Source organism: Anomaloglossus baeobatrachus, chromosome 3 (assembly GCF_048569485.1).
Source record: "Anomaloglossus baeobatrachus isolate aAnoBae1 chromosome 3, aAnoBae1.hap1, whole genome shotgun sequence".
Lineage (NCBI taxonomy): Eukaryota > Metazoa > Chordata > Amphibia > Anura > Aromobatidae > Anomaloglossus > Anomaloglossus baeobatrachus.
The window spans coordinates 519,172,108-519,198,256 of record NC_134355.1 but is presented as its reverse complement, the minus strand read 5'-3'; the positions used below and the strand labels follow the sequence as shown (position 1 = coordinate 519,198,256).

Here is a 26,149-nt window from a genome sequence, read left to right as displayed (position 1 = left end):
CTTGCTGTCCCCAGGTTCATATTGAGGTTTTACATCACCACTGGCTTCACTATCTCTATCATCAGACAAATCGGACACCTTGATTACTTATTTGTCTGAAGGTGGGGACAGTGAAGCTGGCGGTGATTGGGCACGGAGCTTGAGTGATGTAAAAACCCAACATTCAGATGGTTACTAGGGAACTCAGTAATGTCTTAGTCATCTCAAAGATTCCCATTGTACAGAGGACTTGGAGTCATAAAATGCATCTTCTCTGCACGTCTGTCTGCACAGATGCCTGGCTGATAACAGTGATTCAGTGGGTTGTTACTGGAGATGAGTAAATCTTTTGAAATTGTAGTTTGACAGCTTCTTTGATTTCCCACCCCATAAATTTTAATCTAAATACTGCTAAGCCTCTAACAGCCCAGATAATATGTATAGCACTGTGAGGTCTCCAAGGATTAATTGAAACCCTTTTAAACTCTAACATGAACCCAAAATTAGGCCAGAAGTGTAGGGGTTTTACACTACACTCTTAATTTGCAATGTATTTAAAAACAGGAAAAAAAGCAAAAAACAGTGGTGTTGTACTGTTGTACAGGACCTTAATATCGTGGATCAACAATATCACAGTCTGACACTGCAAATCCTACATGTCCCCTTCACCTGAATTTTTGTATTAATTACAGGATGATACTTAAGGCCCAGTCACACACAACGACTTACCAGTGATCCCGAAAACGATTCGACCTGATAGGGATCGTAGGTAAGTCGCTGGGAGGTCGCTAGTGAGATGTCACAGTCAGATCTTACAAGCGATGCAGGAACAATACAGGTCGCAGTAGTGACCTGTATAACGATGTCAGCAGTCACTGTGACCCTGTCACACAGTGTCAAACAGAGCGATGTGTCCTGCCCAGCAGGACATCGCCTTTGAAGAAAATGGCCTGGACCATTCTGCAAGGACTAGAGATCTCACAGCAGGGGCCTGATCGCTGGTAGGTGTCACACATAACAAGATCGCTAACGGGATCGCTACTGCGTCACGGAAACCGTGCCTCAGCTGCGATCTCGCTAGCGATCTCGTTATGTGTGACGGTACCTTAAAATACCATTTTCTAGCACTGCCGTACTACACCACGCTATGGTTTAGACCTTTTCTATCTCTGTGTGTAATAAGTTGTGCACTCTGAATGCCTATCTCTAGATTATGAAGTCCTAAAATAGCCACTGCGTTCCCTGCCCTTATCTTTTATAGTGCCTGTGATAGTCCCCCTTCATTGACTGTGCATGTAATGCCATAGCTGCAAAACATTATGGGATTCCCACATAGCCACACCTGACATGAAGAGTCCATTCTATGGCTGCTGCAATCTCTTATATTGCCAATCAAATTTCAGTTTGCTAAAATTTGTCAGGACTAGAGAAATTGTGTTTTCACAGTGGAGCGATCTGTTCATCTCTATCACATTGCTGTATACTAAAATACTTATTCTGTAATGAATCCTGAAGATGACTTTAGAGTTTTAATGTCTACAAATATATCGAAATGTTATGCATTTCTTTCATATGAAGAATTAATCCGGTTACTTGTTTGAATGTCCTGCAGCTATGAAGCCATATGATCATCTATCAAAACAATCTGCACATACGCTGAATGCAGTAATTGTGTCAATCAAGTAAGTACTGTCCACTGTTCTAAAGCTGCTATTGTTAGTTTTGTGCTTTGCTGAATACTATGACCTCGTGCCCGAATCAAATATGTGCAAAAGACTTTAGATCCTGGATCACGCTGCAGTACAAACAAAGTCGCCAATGATTAACTTACCAAATGTGTAAATATCATTCAGCATTGAAGAATAAAAGCAAAATCTGATAGGGTAAAATATCTAAAACACTGTAACATTTTGTACTAAAATGAATGCATTTTTGAAGTAAAAGATTAGAAGACTAGACATTTAATTTTGTTTAACCTATTCAAACACAAACTTTAGATTACCTCATTATGTTTTGGGCGGCAACACATACCTCCCTCCTTAGGATAAAAAAAAAATGTCTAGCCTTCTAGTCTTTTACTTGAGAAATTAAAAAAAAATAAATATATATATATATATATATATATATGGCATGTGGTGGCTCATGCTGTATTTAGGAGGCTACGTGGGGGCTCACACTGTATTTACAGAGGCTATGTGGGGCTCATGCTGTATATAGGATGCTATTTGAAGGCTCATGTTTTGTGTAAGGTCATGTGTGAGGGCTCATAATGTATATAGGGCCACATGTGGGGGCTCATACTATATATAGTAAGGCTATGTCAGGGCTACTGCTCTATATAGGAGGAAAAAAGAGATTTCGAGCTCACCACACAGAGATATTGAAGTGACGGTGCAGGGAGGGTAGGTAAGTCCAAATTCAGCACAAATGAAGAACTCCAGCATCGATGTCTTTGTAAAAATAAAACTTTGCCTTTATTTTAATAAAATTTAAAATTCCATAAAACAGTCCATCAATGAACAAGAAAGATGCGTTTCGAACGCTGGAGCGTTCTTAATCATCTGCTCACATCATATACATCGAGGGTTTAAAAAGAGGAACAACCGGATATACCACATAACAAGACACATCTGAACAGGGTAATTAACATAATGCAATTTAGATACACAGCATACAAGGGGTTAATGAGGGGTTAAAAAATGCCAAAGGTAAAAAAAAAAAAAGAGGAGGGCATTCCCTCAATAAATATTATTTAACTCGTTCTTTAAATTCATACCAGAAGGTGCTCTCGTGTTCAGTACAAAAATTCATGTTGCTTTTTAAACCCTCGATGTATATGATGTAAGCAGATGATTAAGAATGCTCCAGCGTTCGAAACACATCTTTCTTGTTCATTCATGGACTTTTTTATGGAATTTAAAATTTTTATTAAAATAAAGGCGAAGTTTTATGTTTACAAAGACATGGATGCTGGAGTTTTTCCTTTGTGCTCTATATAGGAGTATGATGTATATGGGAGACTATGTGGGGGCTCATGGATATAGGAGGATGTGTGGTGACTAGAGATGAGCGAACCGGTCCCGGTTCGGCTCGAGGTCGGTTCGCCGAACGGAGGTCCCGTTCGAGTTCGGCTCGTCGAACGTTCGACGAACCGAACTCGAACTGCATAGGAAACAATGGCAGGCAATCACAAACACAGAAAAACACCTAGAAAACACCCTCAAAGGTGTCCAAAAGGTGACAAACAACTCACAACACATGGGAAAGTGACAAGGACATATACTCATGCGAAAACAAAAGAGCTGGACAAGGAAAAAGAGGAGGACACACAGATATATGAGTATATGCAAGGAAACATCGATTCCATTAATGTGCAACTTGAGCCCTGCTCATTTTAGGCTTCCAATCTGGATAAATTGCCTGAGCTCGCCACGTACGCCTTGGGGATCTTGTCGTGTCCTGCAGCCAGCGTTCTCTCGGAACCTGTCTTCAATGCTGCTGGGGGTCTGCTGGCAGATAAGCACACGTGTCTGTCCACTGACAATGTGGACATGGCTCTCAGAGGACTTTTCTTCCCCTGGGTCAGCCAGGGGACGGGAAAGGCGCGCGTATTTTTGAGAGTGCTTCATGCAAAGCATCTTTTTCATTTTGAAAAGGGGCATCAACTGATGTCAGTCAAGAGGGGTGTGTGTGGCCCAGTTAGTGGAAACGAGGGAGACTGTGGTTGGAGTCCCCTCGCTATGTCTCTAAAAGAACCAAGATGAACAAGTCATGGCTCTCAGAGGACTTTTCTTCCCCTGGGTCAGCCAGGGGACGGGAAAGGCACGCGTATTTTTGAGAGTGCTTCATGCAAAGCATCTTTTTCTTTTTCAAAAGGGGGCTCAACCGATGCCAGTCAAGTGGGGTGTGTGTGGCCCAGTTAGTGGAAACGAGGGAGACTGTGGTTGGAGTCCCCTCGCTGTGTCTCTAAAAGAACCAAGATGAACAAGTCATGGCTCTCAGAGGACTTTTCTTCCCCTGGGTCAGCCAGGGGACGGGAAAGGCACGCGTATTTTTGAGAGTGCTTCATGCAAAGCATCTTTTTCTTTTTCAAAAGGGGGCTCAACCGATGCCAGTCAAGTGGGGTGTGTGTGGCCCAGTTAGTGGAAACGAGGGAGACTGTGGTTGGAGTCCCCTCGCTGTGTCTCTAAAAGAACCAAGATGAACAAGTCATGGCTCTCAGAGGACTTTTCTTCCCCTGGGTCAGCCAGGGGCCGGAAAGGCACGCGTATTTTTGAGAGTGCTTCATGCAAAGCATCTTTTTCTTTTTCAAAAGGGGGCTCAACCGATGCCAGTCAAGTGGGGTGTGTGTGGCCCAGTTAGTGGAAACGAGGGAGACTGTGGTTGGAGTCCCCTCGCTGTGTCTCTAAAAGAACCAAGATGAACAAGTCATGGCTCTCAGAGGACTTTTCTTCCCCTGGGTCAGCCAGGGGACGGGAAAGGCACGCGTATTTTTGAGAGTGCTTCATGCAAAGCATCTTTTTCTTTTTCAAAAGGGGGCTCAACCGATGCCAGTCAAGTGGGGTGTGTGTGGCCCAGTTAGTGGAAACGAGGGAGACTGTGGCTGGAGTCCCCTCGCTGTGTTTTACATGCTTTTAGAAGGGCATGACATGGCTTGGAGGTTGACTTTCATCATCTGCAATCTGTTGGCTACCAAAATGCTGCCTTTCCAACAACTGTGGTTATAGACAATGAGGAACATACTGATGAAGATGAGACGCAGATACCCGATTGGGATGACAACTTAAATATTCGGTCAGGGCAAGAAGAGGCTCGGTCTGAGGGGGAGGGGAGTGCAAATACAACAATTGATGATGAAGTTCTAGATCCCACCTACTGTCAACCCACAGTCAGACACTCGAGGAGGTCAACAGAGGCGGTGGAGGAGGATGCAACCGACGTCGAAGTAACCTTGCGCCTTCCTGGACACAGTCGGAGCACTGGTAGCACGTCTACAACTGCATCCTCAGCCACCACTCTGCCTCTGAGCATTATTCGGGGTGGATCAACAGGTCGCATGGCCTCTAAGCCTTGCCTAGCCTGGTCCTTTTTTGACATAAAAAAAGATCGCCCAAATTATGTGATCTGTAACATTTGGCATGGTTATCTTAGTAGAGGTCAAAACCTCAGCAGTTTGACAACTTCTTCCATGAATCGTCACATGAATAAATATCATATGGCCTGGTGGGAAGCTCACCGTGCTGCAATGCGGCCTAGCGGAGCCAACCATCCACCGCCTGCCCCTTCCAGTGCATCCGCGCGCTCGTCATCTTCTAGGACTGTGGGGACAGCTGTCACACCTGTTTTTCCACCCACAACTTCCACCACTGTAACCGCAACAGGCAGTTTGCTTGGTAGGTCGTCAGTTGGTTTGGAAGGGGAAACAAGTGATTGTGTACAGCTCTCTCAAACATCGATAGCACCAACGTTGGATGAAGGCAACATCATGTCTCCGCCTGCACTTTCCTCACAAACCTGCATTTTTCCAGGGACACCCTACTCAACACCGTCTACACACAGCAGCCAGATCTCTGTCCCTCAGATGTGGTCAAATAAAAGGCCACTTCCTGCGACCCATGACAAAGCTAAGAGGTTGACTCTATCCCTCTGTAAGCTGTTGGCTACCGAAATGCTGCCTTTCCGCCTGGTGGACACACAGGATTTTAGAGACCTTATGTCTGTCGCTGTGCCCCAGTACCAGATGCCTAGTCGCCACTACTTCTCTAAGAAAGGTGTGCCCGCGCTACACCAGCATGTCGCACACAACATCACCGCTTCCTTGAGAAACTCTGTGTGTCAACGGGTGCATTTCACCACCGATACTTGGACCAGTAAGCATGGACAGGGACGTTACATGTCACTGACTGGCCACTGGGTAACTATGGTGATAGATGGTGAAGGGTCTGCTGCACAAGTCTTGCCGTCCCCACGACTTGTGTGTCAATCCTCTGTCTGTCCAAGTTCCGCCACTGCTTCTGCATCCTCCACCTCATCTGGGTCCTCCACCTCCGCCCCAAGCCTGCCTGGTCAGGCCACCAGCGTTCTCACTGCGCAGAAGGAATCACGCACCCCTCATTACTATGCTGGCAGCAGAGCGCAACGGCATCAGGCGGTCTTTAGCTTGACATGTCTTGGGAATAAGAGTCACACAGCTGAGGAGTTGTGGTCAGCTCTGCGGTCCGAGTTTAATAAATGGTTGTCTCCACTCAACCTGCAGCCTGGTAAGGCCGTGTGCGACAATGCTGCAAACCTGGGTGTGGCCCTTCGCCTGGGCAAGGTGACACACGTACCTTGTATGGCTCACGTGTTGAACCTTGTCGTGCAGCAATTTTTAACACACTATCCCGGCCTAGATGGCCTTCTGAACAGGGCACGAAAACTGTCTGCTCACTTCCGCCGTTCAAGCGCCGCAGCTGAGCGACTTGCATCGCTCCAGAAGTCTTTCGGCCTGCCGGTTCATCGCCTGAAATGCGATGTGGCGACACGCTGGAATTCAACTCTCCACATGTTACAGCGACTGTGGCAGCACCGCCGTGCCCTGGTGCAATACGTCATGACGTATAGCCTGGGCCAACGAGATGCAGAGGTGGGGCAGATCACCCTGATGGTGTGGTCTCAGATCAAGGACCTATGCACCCTTCTGCACAGTTTCGACATGGCGACGAATATGTTTAGCGCTGACAATGCCATTATCAGCATGATGATTCCAGTCATTTACATGCTGGAGCACACGCTAAACACTATTCGGAGTCAGGGGGTGGGACAACAGGAAGGGGAGGAACTACAGGAGGATTCATATGCGCAAGCCACAACAACATCACCAAGGTCCAGACGTTCATCATCACCAACGCGGCAGGCATGGGACCATGGGGGACAGGGATCAACAAGGGCGCATGGTAGCAGGCGAGATGTTGAGGAAGGTGCAGGAGGACATGAAGATATGGAGGACGAACTGTCCATGGACATGGAAGACTCAGCAGATGAGGGGGACCTTGGTCAAATTTCAGTTGAAAGAGGTTGGGGGGAGATGTCAGAGGAAGAAAGAACAGTTAGCACCTCTATGCCACAAACACAGCGTGGACTTGGTCCGCATGGCTGCGCAAGACACATGAGTGCCTTCTTGTTGCACTACCTCCAACATGACCCTCGTATTGTCAAAATTAGAAGTGATGATGACTACTGGCTTGCCACACTATTAGATCCCCGGTACAAGTCCAAATTTTGTGACATAATTCCAGCCATAGAAAGGGACGCACTTATGCAGGAGTATCAGCAGAAGCTGTTACTCGATCTTAGATCCGCTTTTCCACCAAACAACCGTGCAGGTGCAGGGAGTGAATCTCCCAGTTGTAACTTGACAAACATGGGACGGTCTCGTCATCTTCAACAGTCTACACGTACCAGTAGGACCGTATCTGGTGCTGTTAACAGCAATTTAATGGAATCTTTTCATAATTTTTTTAGACCCTCCTTTGCAAGGCCACCAGAGACAACAAGTCTGACACATAGTCAACGGCTGGAGAGGATGATACAGGAGTATCTACAAATGAACATCGATGCCATGACTTTGCAAATAGAGCTTGCTCATTTTGGGCTTTAAATCTAGAAAAATGGCCAGAGCCAGTTACGCCTTGGAGATTTTGTCGTGTACAGCTGCCAGCGTTGTCTCTGAACGTGTCTTGGACAGACAGACTGACGTTCATCAAAATGAACAAGTCATGGATCCAGAAGGAATTTACAACCTCTGTGTCATCCTGGGGAGAGTAAATGCTTGTGGATTTGGAATGTGCTTGATGCAAATCTAGCTGTGAAGTGTACAACTATGGCACAACTGCTGCCACTGAATGGGTGGGTGTGTGTGGGGCACAATTTTTGGAAAAAAGGGAGGCTCCGCTTGGAGTAACCCTTGCTTACATTGTTTTTAAAAGGAGCCAAGATGACCAAGTCATGGTTCAGCAAAGACTTTATCTACCTACCCCGGTGTCATGCTGGGGACGGTTAATTATGGCGTATTTTTGAATGTGCTTGATGCAAATCAAAACATCCTGTTTGCAACTAGGGCACAAGTGCTGCCACTGATGGGGTGTCTGTGTGCCCAATTTTTGGAAAAAAGGTAGACTCCGCTTGGAGTAACCCTTGCTTGCTGTGTTTTTTAAAAATGATACAAGATGAACAGATCTGAAGGCAAGATGAAGGCAACATCATGTCTCCGCCTGCACTTTCCTCACAAACCTGCATTTTTCCAGGGACACCCTACTCAACACCGTCTACAGACAGCAGCCAGATCTCTGTCCCTCACATGTGGTCAAATAAAAGGCCACTTACTGCGACCCATGACAAAGCTAAGTGGTTGACTCTATCCCTCAGTAAGCTGTTGGCTACCAAAATGCTGCCTTTATGCCTAGTGGACACACAGGATTTTACAGACCTTATGTCTGTCGCTGTGCCCCAGTACCAGATGCCCAATCACCACTGCTTCTCCAAGAAAAGCATGCCCGCGCTGCACCAGCATGTCGCACACAACATCACCACTTCCTTGAGAAAATCTGTGTGCGACAGGGTGCATTTCAACACAGATACTTGGACCAGTAAGCATAGACAGGGTCATTACATGTCACTGACTGGGCACTGGCAAACTATGGTGAGAGATGGAGAAGGGTCTGCTGTACAAGCCTTGCCGTCCCCACGAGTTGTTTCAATCCTTCTTCTGTATGTAGAAGTTAATACACTGCTTCTGCCTCTTCAACCTCGTGTGGGTCCTCCACCTTGGCGCAAACCCTGTGTGGTCAGGCCACCCTTCCTTGCAACTGCGCACAAGGACTACCACACACCTCCTTACTATGTTGGCAGCAGAGCTCAATGCCATCAGGCGGTCAAAGTTTTACTTTGAAATGTATGGGAAATGTGAGTCACACCGCTATTCCAGAGAATAGTAGTCAGGCAGGGTCAAAACATTAATTGAGGAACAGGAACAGAATGGGACGGCCAGGACTTAATCAGAAAACAAGCAGAGGTGAAATGCGGATCGGCCAACAAGGTACATAAACAGCAAGCAGGAAAAGTAGTCAGGTAACAAGCACACAAAATCATAAAACTGAACTGGGGGTAAAATTAACCAGAGGTTCATAGCTATGTCTGGCAGTGGTCTGCAGACAGGATGGGCATAAAAAAGGGTGTGGTGTCTTCCCATTGGTTGTAGCTGAATGATGGTATTTCATCTGTGAGATACCCACCAGTTACATTCAGCCAGAGATTCTGCATCTGTCAAGGTAATGCAGCCCAGTGGGTGAGCATAACCTGCGTCCACCTGCGCCGCTGGCATCGACTACTCTCCCATCATCAGCACTATTCATGAAAGGAACACGTTGTCACCTGGCGACCGGAGTACAAATTGACGGAGCGGACTCCGTTGGTGACTTAACAGCCGTGTGCGGCAATGATGCAAACCTGGCTGCGGGCCATCCTCAGGGCAATGTGACACACGTGCCTTGTATGGCTCACGTGTTGAACCGAATTCTCCAGCAATTTTTAAAACACCATCACGGCCTATATGGCCTTGTGCAGCGGGCACGCTCGCTATGTGCTCACTTCCATCGTGCGCACACAGCAGCTCAACAACTTTCATCACTCCGGAAGTCTTAGGGTCTGGCAGTTAAACGCCGGAAATGCGATGTTCCGACACGCAGGAATTGGAATCTGCACATGTTGCAGCGTGTGTGGCAGCACCGCAGAGCCCTGCTGAAATACGGTATGACATATATCCTGGGATAACTTGATCAAGAGGTGGTGCAGATCACGCTGCTGGAGTGGTGTCAGATCAAGGACCTATGCACCCTGCTACACAGTTCACAAATGTCGACGAAGATGTTTAGCACTGGCAATGTCATTCTCAGCGTGACAATTCTGGTCATCTACATGATGGAGCACACTGTAATTATTATTCGGAGTCAGGTGTTGGGACAAGAGGAAGGGGAGGAAGTACAGGAGGAGTCATATGCGGAAGGGATAACAAGATCTACGAGGTCCAGATGGTCAGCGGCACCTATGCGGCAGTCATCGTGAGGGAGAGGGATTAACAAGGGCGCATAGTATCAGCAAAAAGTGTTGATGAAAGTGCAGGAGCCCATGAAGAAATGGAGGACGAACTGGCGATGGGCATGGAAGACTCAGCAGATGAGTGAGAGCTTGCTCACATTTCGGTTGTGCGAGGTTGTGGGGAGAGGGCAGAGGAAGGATGCACGATTCTCACCTCTCTGCCACCAACACACCAAGGACTTGGTCCTCCTGGATGCACAAGACACATGAGCGCCTTCTTGCTGCACTACCTACATGACCCTCGGATTGTATAAATTTGAAGTAATCCAGAATACTGGGTTGCCACACTGTTAGATCCCCGGTACAAGACAAAATTTGGCGAACTAATTCCTGCCATAGAAATGGACGCACGTATACAGGAGTATCTGCAGAATGTGGTACGCAATCTTAGATCTACTTTTCCACTAAACACCAGTGCTGCACAGAGTGAATCTCAACGCTTTGTCATGGATAGGAGGAAATGGTCTTTTACTTGTCCACATCGGAGGGACCGAGGGATGGCTGCTGTGCTGAGATGGCGTTGAGTACGGTGTCCCTGCACAGTTGCACTTTTGGTCATATCCCAAAATGAGTTGAAAAAGGACAGATGCTGTTGGAAAGGGGAACAGGTGTGTTGGAAAGGGGAAAAAAGTTTTGGTCCGTGGATTTGGTGGTTAAGCAACTGTAACATTTGCTGAAGAAACACCATCTGTTACAGTGGGACTGGCAGATTTGGATAAAGTGGTATATAATCTGTGACCGCTATATAACGAAAATTAATAAGAAAAGAAAGAGAAAGGTATATATCCCCATCAGCAGTCAGTGTCCACCGTGCTCCCAGTTGGAAAAGGAGAGGTTGGCAACTGGAAGGTTTGGTGGAGGATACAGAGCTGTGTGGCTATGAAACTAATAGTAGCCTGAACCGAGTTAGACGCCATTCGGATCTGGAGACTGTGAGCCCTGTTAGCGTCACAGGGTCCACATGCCCACCCAGCCCAGGAACTCCCTGTTAACAACACAGGGGCCATTGAGTACGCTGACCGTGTGCGTAGGGGCACACCTGTGGACAGCAGGCGCATCAGCAGCAGCAGGAAGCCTGTTAATGCCACTGGGCTGCACAAGCAGGACTGGTAGGACAGGAGCTGGTCTTAACCGTTCTGCGTTACCAACTGTGGTGGTGGCCTGCATCGACACCCTATCCCTGCCTACCTCTGTCCTAAAGCCGCAATGGGTTCAACACATGGAGGTGTGCTCTTTCGGAGCATAATAGAAGACTGCGCACCTCCTTGTTGGCTCCAGCCCCTTTTATAACCTGGGTCCGCCCCAAACCAGGGTGAACCACAATGCACCTCCTGGAGACAAAAGTAGAGTGACACGTCATCATGAGTGGCATAACTAGCGTCCTATTTGGAACCGCAACTTCAATGATGACCTCATGGCTGCCATGACCCAAACACCTCACCAGTCATCGTCTGACCATCAATAATGCGGTGACAAGTCAAAGGTGTGGGCCTCTGCAAGCCATTTGGGAGGACACCTGATGCCCTGTGGTCTATATGGGACCCCCACATCAGGGCCAGGGCCAAAGAGTTCATTACCGGACCTAGTCTCTGATGCAGGAAGTGCCTGAGCATGCTCAGTAGCATGAAATACAGTCTCTGAAAAAAGACTATCAGCTTTAGCATGGTGTCTAGGCACAAAACAGGACTTAGACCCGGCACGGAATGCAAGCACCTGTGCAAAGAGGCTTTTCACACTTAGTGTGGGAGCATGCGCTGTATCCCGAAAAGAAGACTTAGCGTCAGGAATAACACAGTCAGGCTGAGCATACTCACTACGCGAAACACTGTAATTATGCTGCAGCTGGGGTACATCGGCACACGCATGCGCACTAGCTGCCTCTCCACACTTAGACGTGGAGGGGAAATTGCTCTTGGAGATGCTGTCTATGAACAGAAGGAAAAGCTAAAGGAAGCCTGACTTTCTATCCCTCCGAATTATGAAATGCAGCAATGAATTCCATGAGTTTGCTATAACATTAGCGTAGCAAAATGTGCATGAGGGTGTGATGTAGAGGTGCTAGAAATAGCTTGTCACCAGTGGTGCACTAATGGAATACAACAGCCAGTTCTATGATGCCACTAAATGGCAGTATTTTGTGCTATCATTATAGCTTATTAAAAACAGAGCAGGAGGTTGTCATGCAGAGGTGCTGCACGTAGATTTGCAGTAGTGTGAATAGACAAAAGTACAATAGCCACGTTTAGGATGCCACTAGGTACACTGAGTGTTTGCTAGTATAATGGCTTAGTTATAATGAGTTGGAGTGTGCAGAGGACAAGAGGGTACAGTGGCAGGATTGTGGTGCTCTGGGTAGAGGAATGGAAGCCTGCCTTTCTATTCCCTCCTAATGGTGAAATGCAGGGAGGAAATCCCTGACCTTGGCTACACAGACGCTGTTGCTGTTTTCAGGACCTGTCACCTATGGCTCTCTGACCCTGCCGGTTTGAGCCCTTAAAAGGACTGCTATAAAGTGCTCTCCCTAAGCTGTCTAACGCTGTGTATGGAGCGCATACAGCTGTATCGGCGATAGGACTCAGGAGGACGGAGCTGCGACAGTGATGTCTGACACCAAAGACGCAGAAGGCAGATAATGGCGTCCTGGAAGAAAATGTCCGGTTTTATAATGCAGGGACATGTGACATGGACATCCTATCACACATGCCGTTGCTTCTCTGGCTCAAAGTCCACTTAGCTGTGTGTGTGTCTGGGATTGGCTGACATGCTGGCCCGCCCCACAAGACGCGCGCGCTTAGGGAAGGAAGACAAGAAAAAAAAAAAAAAATGGCGATCGCCATTATAGAAACAGCAGTGATCTGAAGGCGCTGTTCACGCACACTATACACTGAAATGTCATAATAGTGTGATTCACAGAGTGACTTACACTATTACAGCAGAAACCAAGCTAGGATTTAGCTGGTTTTTTGCTGCTAGAACCGTTCTCGAACGTTTCTAGAACTATCGAGCTTTTGCAAAAAGCTCGAGTTCTAGTTCGATCTAGAACAGGCCCCAAAATCACTCGAGCCTAGAACTGGAGAACCACGAACCACGAACCGCGCTCAACTCTAGTGGTGACCCATACTGTAGATAGGATGCTGTGTGAGGGGCTCATGAGAGATATATATATATATATATATATATATATATATATATATATATATATATATATATAGAGATATAGATATATATATATACATAGAGATAGAGATATATATAGAGATAGAGATAGAGATATATATATATACATATGCTCATATTGTGTGTATAGGAGGCTGTGTTTGGGCTCATTCAGTATATAGGGGGATGTCAGCATTCTTAATTCTGCTTAATAAAGTGATCAAATTATTATTTTATAGTAAATATTAATTGTAAGTAGAATGTTAATACTAATATTGAGGAGAATTATTTTCAGCCTTTTGGTTAAGCCCTCCCCAACAGTCACGTGGCCCATCGGGAAAGTAAATTTCCCACCCCTGCTGTATTCTGTACAGCACTATGTAATGTATAGCGCTGTACATAAGAGGAATAAAAAAAAATTGTGCAGCATGATACGCAGCAGTCTTTCAAATTGTGTGTCTGCAGATGGGCACCTATGTGTTAATCACATGACCTATGACATGATTTTTTAAGGGGATCGTGTAGCATGTCAAATGATCCATCGGGCTGGGGGGGAGTGTTCTAAACTTCCCTGACCCTGGCTACTCTTAAGGCCACATTACACGCTGCGATATCGCTAGCGTGGGTACCCGCCCCCATTGGTTGTGCGACACGGGCAAATCGCTGCCCATGGCGCACAACATCGCCCGGAACCGTCACACTACTTACCTGCCCTGCGACGTCGCTGTGACCGGCGAACAACCTCCTTTCTAAGGGGGCGGTCCGTGCAGCGTCACAGCGACGTCACTAAGCGGCCGCCCAATCAAAGCGGAGATGAGCGGGACGTAACATCCCACCCACCTTCTTCCTTCCACATTGCGGGCAGTGGCGGATAAGGTGAGGTTCCTCGTTCCTGCGGCATCACACGGAGCGATGTGTGCTGCCGCAGGAGCGTCGAACTACATCGTACACGCTGCAGCAGCGATATTTGAGAAGGGACCCCCATGTCACCGATGAGCGATTTTGAACATATTCGCGACAATTCAAAATCGCTCATAGGTGTCACACGCAACGACATCGCTAATGCAGCCGGATGTGCGTCACAAATTCCATGACCCCAACGACATCGTATTAGCAATGTCGTAGCGTGTAAAGCGGCCTTTAATCCGCCCCTGTCTCTAGTACTCACTGAATACAAAAAGTAAAGGGATTGATGGCCTTATTTATGATCACTCTGCTCTCTACTGTATATTCACATAATGAAAAAAAAACACATTTTGTTTATGTTTCAATATTTTATTTTTTGTGATGATCCATAAAAAAGAAAAACTTCTAAAATATTCTAATGTAGCAGAACTAGGAGGATATTAGTGGTTTGATTTTAGTTCTCAGCTTTACTGTATAGACTGAGTCAGGGTCAGCATAGGGTTTGTTTAGAACTGTTGGCGGCTTCGATAATGTAGCAGATTTATAAGCATTAGAGGTTCTTTTTTCAGGTTTTCTGTCACTGAGCTCTGGCATAAGGGTACTTTACACGCTGCGATATCGGTACCGATATCGCTAGTGAGCGTACCTGCCCCCGTCGGTTGTGCATAACGGATAAATCGCTGCCCGTGGCACACAACATCGCTAACACCCGTCACACGGACTTACCTTCCCTGTGACGTCGATCTGGCCGGCTTCACAGCGACGTCACACGGCAGCCGTCCAATAGAAGCGGAGGGGTGGAGATGAGCGGGACGAACAAACCGCCCACCTCCTTCCTTCCTAATTGCGGCCGGCCGCAGGTGCGAGGTTGTTGCTCGTTCCTGCGGTGTCACACATAGCGATGTGTGCTGCCGCAGGTACGACAAAAACCTCGCTACTGAATAGACAATGATTTTTGGTAAGTGAACGATGTCTCACATACCAACGATTTTTGCCTCTTTTGCGATCGTTTAAGGTCGCACATACGTGTTACACGCTGCTACGTCACTAACGACGCCGGATGTGCGTCACAAACACCGTGACCCCAACGATATATCATTAGTGATGTTGCAGCGTGTAAATGGCCCTTTAAGGGTACTTTACATGCTGCAATATCGGTACCAATATCGCTAGCGAGCGTACCCGCCCCCGTCGGTTGTGCGTCACGAGCAAATCGCTGCCGGTGGCACACATCGCTAACACCCGTCACACGGACTTACCTTCCCTGCGACGTCGCTGTGACGCCGCACGAACCGCCTCCTTAGAAAGGAGGCGGTTCGCCAGCAACAGCGACGTCGCAGGGAAGGTAAGTCCGTGTGACGGGTGTCACACGGCAACCATCCAATAGCAGAGGAGGGGCAGAGATGAGCGGCTGGAACATGCCGCCCACCTCCTTCCTTCCACATTGCCGGTGGACAGAGGTATGGAGATATTCGTCGCTCCTGCGGTGTCACACATAGCGATGTGTGATGCTGCAGGAACGAGGAACAACATCGCTACTGACCAGACAACGATTTTTCATAAACAACCTCTCTCAGACAAACGATTCTTGCCTCTTTTGCGACAACTATTTTTCATAAATAAATGTGATATCATAGCGTGTGACAGCTATGAACGAGCAGAAATACTCACCTTCTCGTTCATCGCTAACACGTCGATCATTTTCTAAAAATCGAACGTCCTGTTCATCGTTCCCGAGGCAGCATACGTCGCTCCGCGTGACACCCCGGGAACGATGAACAGAGCTTACCTGCGGCCGCCGGCAATGCTGAAGGAAGGAGGTGGGCGGGATGTTTACGTCCCGCTTATCTCCGCTTCTATTGGCCGGCCGCTGTATGACGTCGCTATGACGCCAAACGTCCCTCCCCATTCAGGAAGTGGATTTTCGACGCCCACAGCGAGGTCGTTTGGAAGGTAAGTACGTGTGATGGGGGGTTACAACATTGTGCGACACGGGCAAGAAATTGCCTGTGCTGCACAAACAATGGGGGCGGGTGCGATCGCAAATGCGATCGCACGTGAAATCGAAACGTGTAAAGCAGGCTTTATATACTAAAATTTGTATTGATTGCATGACACCGGACATGAATTCAAATTGATTAACCAATTGCAAAGATTAACCAAAAACATTCAGGGCCAAACACACACACCTATTGCTAATCTCCAGTTTGGAAGTGAATAGCTCTGAAGGACCCCAAATAACCAGCTAAAGGACCGTTTTAATTCCTTATCATAAATCAATAGTACTCAAACATAAGAAACTTTATATCAATCTCTCAGAAAAATCCACTTTCACCTCCATGTCTAATCTCACATTCGAAATTCATGAGTAAAATATGTCTGAATACAGATTCTCCCATTACTAAGATAGGAATTGGCAGTTGGTGCTTAAAAAGTTCTATCGAGAACTGTAAAGGGTGCTTTACATGCTGCAACATTGCTAGCGATAGCACCCGCCCCCGTCGTTCGTGCGACATTTGGTCATCGCTGCCGTAGCGAACATTATTGCTACAGCAGCGTTAGACGCACAGACCTTTTCAGCGGCGTCGCTGTGACCGCCGAACGATCCCTCCTTCAAGGGGGAGTTGCGTTCGGCGTCATAGTGACGTCACTGCGGCGTCACTACCTTCCTTGCGACGTCGCTGTTGCCAGCGAACCGCCTCCTTTCTAAGGAGGCGTTTTGTGCGGCGTCACAGCGACATCCCACGGCAGCCATCCAATAGCAGAGGAGGGGCGGAGATGAGCGGCCGGAACACCTACTTCCTTCCTCATTGCCAGTGGACGCAGGTAAGGAGATGTTAGTCACTCCTGCGGTGTCACACATAGCAATGTGTGATGCCGCATGAACGAGGAACAACATCGCTACTGACCAGACAACGATTTTTCATAAATAAACAACCTCTCTCAGAAGATATTTGCCTCTTTTGCGATCATTTAAGGTCACTCCAGCCTGTCACATGCTGCAATGTCGCTAATGGCGCTGGATGTGCATCACAAACACTGTGATCCTGACGATATATCGTTAGCGATGTCGCAGCGTGTAACCAGCGGCATGCACCACCAACGATATTATGAAAAGGAGCGATGTGTCAACGATCATTGACACTTTTGCGATCATTGATCATTGCTCCTTGGTGTCGCACGCTGCGACATCGCTAACAGCGCCGGATGTGCGTCACTAACGACGTGACCCCGATGACATATCGTTAGCGATGTCGCAGCGTGTAAAGCACCCTTTCAGGACAACTTGCAACAGAATGTCTGTGTCTTCCTCTAGCTCCTCACTCCTCCTCTCTATAGAATTTTAAAAGCACCAACTGTCATCTTTATAGTAATGGGAAAATCTGTCCTGACTTAAAGGGAACTTGTCAGGTCCAATATGCACCCAGAACCACGAGCGAGCAGTTCTTGATGCATATTGCTAAACCCTGCTTAACCACCCCTGTATACACTAGCATAGATAAAGAGATCTTTAGATAAAGTATTTCTAAAGATATTTTATCGTATGCTAATGAGCACAGGGACTAGTCCCAAGGGTGTTGCTACCCTTGCTAGTCAGCCCAATAAGCATGTTAGTACACTCCTGTGGGTGTGCTAATGAATGTGCAGCGTCAGAGGAGGATCTCACTCACCTCTCTGCTGACTTCGCCGCCAGATGCTGGTGTTCCGCCCCTGAGGCTTCAGTCACCACAGGGTACTGCATCTCACTTAAGGTGCGGTACTCATCCTGGATCCAGAGGAGGTCGGTACCGGTTCCACAACACACCAACTCATACACACAACCAGATTGGCCTCCCCACTGGGGACCAGCTAGGGTTGGGTCTTAAGGCAGTCACCAAACATCTGGGGCTGACACCCACTAGCGATAGGAAACCGGGGGAATAACATCCACCAGGGGGAGTGAGGAGCAACACAACTGTCATGATCCAGGTCGGCTTTTCCTTGCTGCTGGTTACACCCAGCTCTGGCCTGGTCATGTCAGGGGTTAACTTCCCTTGCCTTGTTCTGGATCCCAGGACGCTATATATTGCCTCTCTACCTGTGGCTCAGTGCCAGTGATATTTCTGCCTTGCAGCTTGTATACTGGTTCTGGTGAGTGGTCCTTATCTGTTCTGCTTCCCTGCTACAGGGTACTGACTTTCACCCTCCCCCGTTAATCTGCCTGTCCCGGTCCCTGATTTCCCTCTTCTGTTTGTTTGTGTTTCCCTCTGGATATCTGATCTCCCGGCTTCCAACTTGGTTCTGTTTTCTGACTTTGATATTGATCCTCCCCTTGCAGTGACTCAACTTTCCTGGCTAGACTCTGACTGTTTGACTACTCTATTGCCCCCTGGTGGTTTGTGCCTGTTAACTGCCTGCTGAAGCTACTCTGCTGTACTTCAGTTGCCTTTCCGTTAGTGTTTCTTTGTCTCTCCTTCCCTACTCTGCTGCCACCTAGTAGGGATTACGCTGTACTACGTCTTACTAGCCTTTGTACAGCGTGACAACAACAGTTAGGAGTTTTCCAGCAGGAGAGGAAGAGGGCAGTTGGGTTGTACCAGTGGCACTGGTGGGATGCAGGAGTGAATACGGTCACCGAGAGGAGAGTTTCACTGCTCCCTTGGGACCGGCACAGTGCAGGGTGCAGAATCCTAGGGTGGATTATACTTTAGGTTGTCCACCAAAATCTGCAGGCCAGGGGGATTGCAGGTCTCTCCGGCCCCAACAGTTCCCAGAGCACAGTGCTACATAAGGACCGGGGTTGTGTTCTAAGGCAGGCCCCACAACCGACCCGCGAAACCTGCACACGGGACAGGAGTAAAACACTTTTCAAGAACCGGGGTCCCAAAGAGCTTCAAGCCAAGGGGATCCACCTCAAGAAGCACAAGGAGGAAGGGACCACCATCCACTGTACCAGTTCTGACATCCAACAGATCCAGGATCAACTGGGGCCTATCACGGCGGTGACTGGCATCTCCTGGGTACACCAGGACTGTGAGTAAAGAAAACCTTGAACTCACAGAGACTGTGTCCACCAGTCCATGCTGGCACCCCACGATTTGGTGCCTGCCATTACTACTCCCCTCATCATCCTCCACCTGTGGGGAGCAGAAACATCTTAGCTGCTACTACCATCGGACAGCGACAGCAGCTGTGGCTATTCCCTGGCCGCATCGTGCAGGTGGCATCACGAGATAATTCCTCCACCATTATCACCCTTCTTTATTGTACACCGCGGGGCCACAAAACTGGGCAAAAGGGCCACCCGTGACTTCCTCGGACCCAACATCACCAGGCCCGGCGACGAGTATTTAACCCCTTGCCCCTTGGGTGCTACATTGGATTTCGGCTCAGTGCGCATGATCCCGGACTTTTGGTCATATGCACGACTTCAGTTTGAAGCAGGGACGCCAATACCCGGCTTCATAGTGCGCATGACTGAAACACTAGGGTCATGCGCACTGAGCCAAAATCCAGCATTGGGCGGCGATGGCAGCAGAGAGGTGAGTGAGATGCTGTGCATTCATTAGCATGTTAGTACGCCCACAGGGGTGTACTAACATGCTAATGGAGCCGACTAGCAAGGGAAGTAACTCCCTTGGGACTAGTCCCCTCGCTCATTAGCATACCATAAAAGAGCTTTAGAAATACTTTTTCTAAAGATCTCTTTATCTATGCTAGTGTATACAGGGACGGTTAGGCAGGGAATTGAAATATGCACCCAGAACTGCTCGTGGATCTGGGGGGCATATTGGACCTGACAAGTTCCCTTTAATATAAATATTACTCAAGAATTAAAAATCCGCTTCACCTTGTCCTAAAAGAAAGATGTTCTTCTAGTAAAAGGAGTTTCATGCTCTCTTCTTCCTCATGCATACACAGCAGTATCTTGGATATGTTGCACAACATGTACTCACTATGTGAAATTCCCAACCCCCCACTCATCTTGGATCCCATATTATCTACTTTTTTTCAATGTAATTTTGTATATTTTTGCATATTAGATGCCCTTGAAAGAAGACCATTATACCGGTGGAAACATTGAAGTTCATTGCCAGATCCTAACAAATCTAATCTCTTACTGCAGTGTTGTTGATTGCTTTAGCATTTGTGAAATGTTTGAAATTTGTGTAGTTAATATAGCCCATATACTAAACATTAATGACATTACAGCTGATTCAGCGTCATTTGTATATCTCTAGATTTGTATTTCAACAAACATAAATATGAGAATGCCTTTTTTTCACCTTTTCACCTTTATATTTTGAAGGTGCAATGACAGTGTATGTAATATGAATTTTCTTTCCACAGCTACCGTCTAGCACCAAAGTATCACTTCCCAAACCAGTTTGATGATGTGTACAACGCAGCAAAGTTTTTTCTGCAAGAGAAAGTTCTAGAAAAGTATTCTGTAGATCCTAATCGAATAGCTGCATCTGGAGACAGTGCCGGAGGAAACCTAGCTGCTGCTTTGGCACAAATGGTATGACTGCTAGTATACTATGATTATATACAAATTTATAAATTGCTCATTTCCAGTCTTATATATACAGCATATTATATATATATATATATATATATATATATACTAGAAGGTGGCCCGATTCTACGCACCGGGTATTCTAGAATTTACGTATTGTGTAGTTCATGTATGATTTTTGTTATATATATAGAGATGTTGTTGTGTGTAGTTACCAAGTGTTTGTGTAGGCGCTGTACATGTTCTGGGTGTGGCGGGGGGTGAGAGCGGTGTTGTATGTGTGTTGTGTGTGTTGCGTTGTTTGTGGAGCGCTGTGTGTCTGTTGCGCGGTTTGTGTGTGTGTGGTGTGTTTTGGGGGGAGGTATGTTTTGTGCAATGTGTGTGTTGTGCGGTATGTGCATATATTTGTGTGTGCCACGGTGTTTGTGTGTTGGGTGTTGTGTGTGTGCAGCGTTGTCTGTGTGTGTGGGTGTCTGTGTAGGGCAGTTGTTTGTGGTTCCCAGTGTGTGTGTGTGTGTGGTGTGTTGTGCAGTGCGCGCGCGTGTGTGTGTGTGTGTGTGTGTGCATCAGCCTCTCTTCTCTCAGCCTACCTCTCCCAGCCTCCCCAAGCATCAGCCTCCACCAGCATCAGCCTCTCTCCTTCCAGCCTCTTCCAGCATCAGCCTCCGCCAGCATCAGCCTCTCTCCTTCCAGCCTCCTCCAGCATCAGCCTCCCTCTCCCAGCCTTCCCCAGGATCAGCCTCTCTCCTCCCAGCCTCCGTCCTCCCAGCCTTCCCCAGCATCAGCTTTCCCCTCCCAGCCTCCCTCAGCATCAGCCTTCCCCAGCATCAGCCTCTCTCCTCCCAGCCTCAGCCTCTCTCCTTCCAGCCTCCCCCAGCATCAGCCTCTCTCCTTCCAGCCTCCCTCAGCATCAGCCTCCTCTTCCCAGCCTTCCCCAGGATCAGCCTCTCTCCTCCCAGCCTCCTTCTTCCCAGCCTCCCCCTCCCAGCCTCCCTCAGCATCAGCCTTCCGCTCCCAGTCTCCACCAGCATCAGCCTCCCCAAGCATCAGCCTCTCTCCTTCCAGCCTCCCTCAGCATCAGCCTCCCGTTCCTGTTACATCTCGTGGCTCTCCTGAGGCAAGGACTGAGGCAGTCTCCCATTCCTTGCCTGCCACGAGCATTCCTGCTCAGCAGCGCCAAAGGTCTGCCAGACTGCGCAGTGTGCAGGAGATACCTTCTCAGAGAGGCAGCAGAAGGGTGACACCTAGTGGTTCTCCTGTTACAAGGAGTGAAGCGGTCTCCCATTCCTGGCCTGCCGCAGACTCTCCTGCTCAGCGGCCCCGAAGGTCTGCGAGGCTGCGCAATGTGCAGAGGTTTACTGCTCAGGGAAGCAGTGAGATTCCCGTTATCTCTGCACATTGTGAGACCGAGGATCCCGCCTCTATTTCCCAGAGGCAGGAGGGTGAGCATGTGCAATGCGTGGTGGGTCCTGATTCGCTCACTGACGTCACACGGCTTGATGACAAGGCTGGTGACGTGGTGAATCCTGACTGGCCAGGCTGGGACGTCGTGGACCCTGATTGGGTCAAGTCCGTCATCTCCGCCTCGCGCCCGCCCTCGGGTGGAGCTGCACCTCCTTAAAAGCTCCCCCTGCCATCATGGCGGCGCGCGACCGTCCTTCTATGTTTGGATGTCTGGCAGCGTGCTGCCACGCCACTGCTCAGGAATTACTGTCTCTTGTGGGCTTGGCCCTTGCTGCTCCGGCAGTACCTCGTTTGCAGGCCGTGTTCCTGCCTTGCTGCTCCGGCAGTACCCCCGTCAACAGGCCGTGTTCCTGTCCCAGGTGAGCTCCTCAAGTCTCCTTTGGACTCACCTGGTTATTGAAAGCACACGTGCGTGGGCACCTCTGTGCTACCCTCGTGCCATATTCTCGTGACTTCCACTGGCACACGTGCGTGGGCACCTCTGTGCTTCCCCGTGCAACAGGTACACCGAGCCGTGAGATCTGTGCCATACAACCCTCACGGGTTAGGGCAGATCGGTGTACATAGATCGTCTGTGATATTCCAGACGATCGCTAGCAGCAACCCGCTCACTCTTCACCCACCATAGCGGCGGTCCCTTACACCGCACAGTGGACCTTGACCGGCGGAAGCAGTCCATTTCCCATCTTGGCACGCTTCCCCGGGTCCCCCTCGTAACACGTTCCCAGCCTTCCCCAGGATCAGCCTCTCTCCTCCCAGCCTCCTTCCTCCCAGCCTCCCCCTCCCAGCCTCCCTCAGCATCAGCCTTCCCCTCCCAGTCTCCTCCAGCATCAACCATCCCCAAGCATCAGCCTCCACCAGCATTAGCCTCTCTCCTTCCAGCCTCCCCGAGCATCAGCCTCCCCAAGCATCAGCCTCCACCAGCATCAGCGTCCCTGGTCCCAGCCTCCCCCAGCATCAGCCTCCCCCTCCCAGCCTCCCCCAGCATCAGCCTCTCTCCTCCCAGCATCAGCCTCTCTCCTCCCAGCATCAGCCTCTCTCATCCCAGATCAGCCTCTCTCCTCCCAGCATCAGCCTCTCTCATCCCAGATCAGCCTCTCTCCTCCCAGCATCAGCCTCTCCTCTCTGTCCCCAGCATCAGCCTCTCTCCTCCCAGCCTTCCCCAGCATCAGCCTCTCTCCTCCCAGCCTCCCCCAGCATCAGCCTCCCCCAGCATCAGCCTCTCTTCTTCCAGCCTCCCCCAGCATCAGCCTCTCTCCTTCCAGCCTCCCCCAGCATCAGCCTCCCTCTCCCAGACTTCCCCAGGATCAGCCTCTCTCCTCCCAGCCTCCGTCCTCCCAGCCTTCCCCAGCATCAGCTTTCCCCTCCCAGCCTCCCTTAGCATCAGCCTTCCCCAGCATCAGCCTCTCTCCTCCCAGCCTCAGCCTCTCTCCTTCCAGCCTCCCCCAGCATCAGCCTCTCTCTTTCCAGCCTCCCTCAGCATCAGCCTCCCCTTCCCAGCCTTCCCCAGGATCAGCCTCTCTCCTCCCAGCCTCCTTCAGCATCAGCCTTCCCCTCCCAGTCTCCCCCAGCATCAGCCTCCCCCTCCCAGCCTTCCCCATGATCAGCCTCTCTGCTCCCAGCCTCCTCCAGCACGCCGTGCTCCTCTGCCGACACTCACACACCCGATCGCATCCACTCACACACACCCGATCGCATCCACTCACACACACCCGATCGCATCCACTCACACACACCCGATCGCATCCACTCACACACACCCGATCGCATCCACTCACACACACAGACACTGACGATATCGCACATACGCGCTGATACTCACAACATCCGGAGATATCACATGCCTCTGGCCATGTGATCCTCCGTCAGGTCCTGGAAGGTCAAAACAGCACAGTATCGAGGGCGAGAAGCAAGCGATATCGCCGGATGCTGTGAGTGTGTGGATGCGATGTGAGGTGTGTGTGAGGTGTGTGTGAGGTGTGTGTGAGGTGTGTGTGAGGTGTGTGTGTGAGAGTGAGTGTGATCTGATGTGTGTGTATGTTTGTGTGTGTGCTGTTATGTGTGTGCGTGTGCAGTGAGATTCCCGTTATCTCTGCACATTGTGAGACCGAGGATCCCGCCTCTATTTCCCAGAGGCAGGAGGGTGAGCATGTGCAATGCGTGGTGGGTCCTGATTCGCTCACTGACGTCACACGGCTTGATGACAAGGCTGGTGACGTGGTGAATCCTGACTGGCCAGGCTGGGACGTCGTGGACCCTGATTGGGTCAAGTCCGTCATCTCCGCCTCGCGCCCGCCCTCGGGTGGAGCTGCACCTCCTTAAAAGCTCCCCCTGCCATCATGGCGGCGCGCGACCGTCCTTCTATGTTTGGATGTCTGGCAGCGTGCTGCCACGCCACTGCTCAGGCATTACTGTCTCTTGTGGGCTTGGCCCTTGCTGCTCCGGCAGTACCTCGTTTGCAGGCCGTGTTCCTGCCTTGCTGCTCCGGCAGTACCCCCGTCAACAGGCCGTGTTCCTGTCCCAGGTGAGCTCCTCAAGTCTCCTTTGGACTCACCTGGTTATTGAAAGCACACGTGCGTGGGCACCTCTGTGCTACCCTCGTGCCATATTCTCGTGACTTCCACTGGCACACGTGCGTGGGCACCTCTGTGCTTCCCCGTGCAACAGGTACACCGAGCCGTGAGATCTGTGCCATACAACCCTCACGGGTTAGGGCAGATCGGTGTACATAGATCGTCTGTGACATTCCAGACGATCGCTAGCTGCAACCCGCTCACTCTTCACCCACCATAGCGGCGGTCCCTTACACCGCACAGTGGACCTTGACCGGCGGAAGCAGTCCATTTCCCATCTTGGCACGCTTCCCCGGGTCCCCCTCGTAACATTACGGTCGCGCCAAAGGTCTGGCTATGGCTGAAGAGCAGCAGCAGTTGCTGCGTTATGTGCAGCAGTTGGAGTCACGATTGGCAGCAGTGGAGCAGTCTTCCTCCGATAAGACTACTCTGACGACAGTCGCCACCCAGGCGGCTACCCAGGCTGTGCTATTGGGGGAAGGTCTCCTCGCCTTGCGCTTCCAGAGCGCTTTAGCGGCAACAGCTCTGAGTGCCGTGGTTTTATAAACCAGGTTACCACCTACTTAGAGCTGTCCGCGACTCTTTACGCTACCGAGAAGGCGAAGGTAGCCTTCGTCCAGTCCCTGCTCACAGGGAGAGCGCTGAAGTGGTCCACGCCGTTGTGGGAGCACGGAGATTGTGTGGTGAATAACTTAGCAGCTTATCTTGGGGCCATGAGAATGGTGTTCCTCGGGCCTCAAGTCACCCACGATTCCGCGCTGCGCCTCCTACGACTTCGGCAAGGGTCTGCTTCAGTCGGGGACTTTGCTGTACATTTTAGGACACTGGCCGCAGAGCTGGACTGGCCGGATAAGGTCCTTGTCCCTGTGTTTTGGGAGGGCCTGGCAGGGTTTGTCAAAGACGCACTGGCCACACGTGAGGTGCCTGCCACTTTAGAGTCCTTGATTCAGGTTGCCTCTCGCATAGACATCCGCCAGGCGGAGCGAAGGCTCGAGGTCTCTTCAGCACCCACGTCTTCTCAGCCTAAAAAGCGTCTGACTCCCGTCTTCAATCAGACAGGGCCCCCAGCCAGTCCTGTAGGCGACTCCGTGGAGTCAATGGAGGTGTCCAAGATGGTCTCCTCTGCCCCAGGTTCTCGGTCTTGTGTCATCTGCTTTTCCTGTGGGCAGAGGGGACACATAGCTACCCGATGTCCCAAACCGTCGGGAAAAGACAGCGTCTAGTTTCTATCAGAGGGGGGACTCTAGACGCTACTTCTCCCTCTAGGTTGACTATCAGCGCCCAGTTGCAGTTCGGCACTACTCTCTTCTCTGCCCTGGCTTGCTTGGACTCAGGCGCTGAAGGCAATTTCATCTCGACCTCCCTGGCAACCCGATACTCAGTTCCCCTGGTTCTGTTGCCCAAGCCACTCAGGGTCCGGGTAGTCGACGGGTCCATA

General features: G+C 49.7%; 1 protein-coding gene across 1 annotated transcript in view; it reads left to right on the top strand.

Annotated features, from left to right (window-relative positions):
• LOC142295484 (arylacetamide deacetylase-like) overlaps positions 1-26,149 on the top strand; it is an 89,320-nt gene that overhangs the window by 39,580 nt on the left and 23,591 nt on the right. The window contains exons 3-4 of the mRNA XM_075338589.1: positions 1,592-1,661; positions 20,506-20,677. Of these exons, the coding sequence (XP_075194704.1) occupies positions 1,592-1,661; positions 20,506-20,677 (242 nt within the window). The remainder of the gene's footprint in view (positions 1-1,591; positions 1,662-20,505; positions 20,678-26,149) is intronic.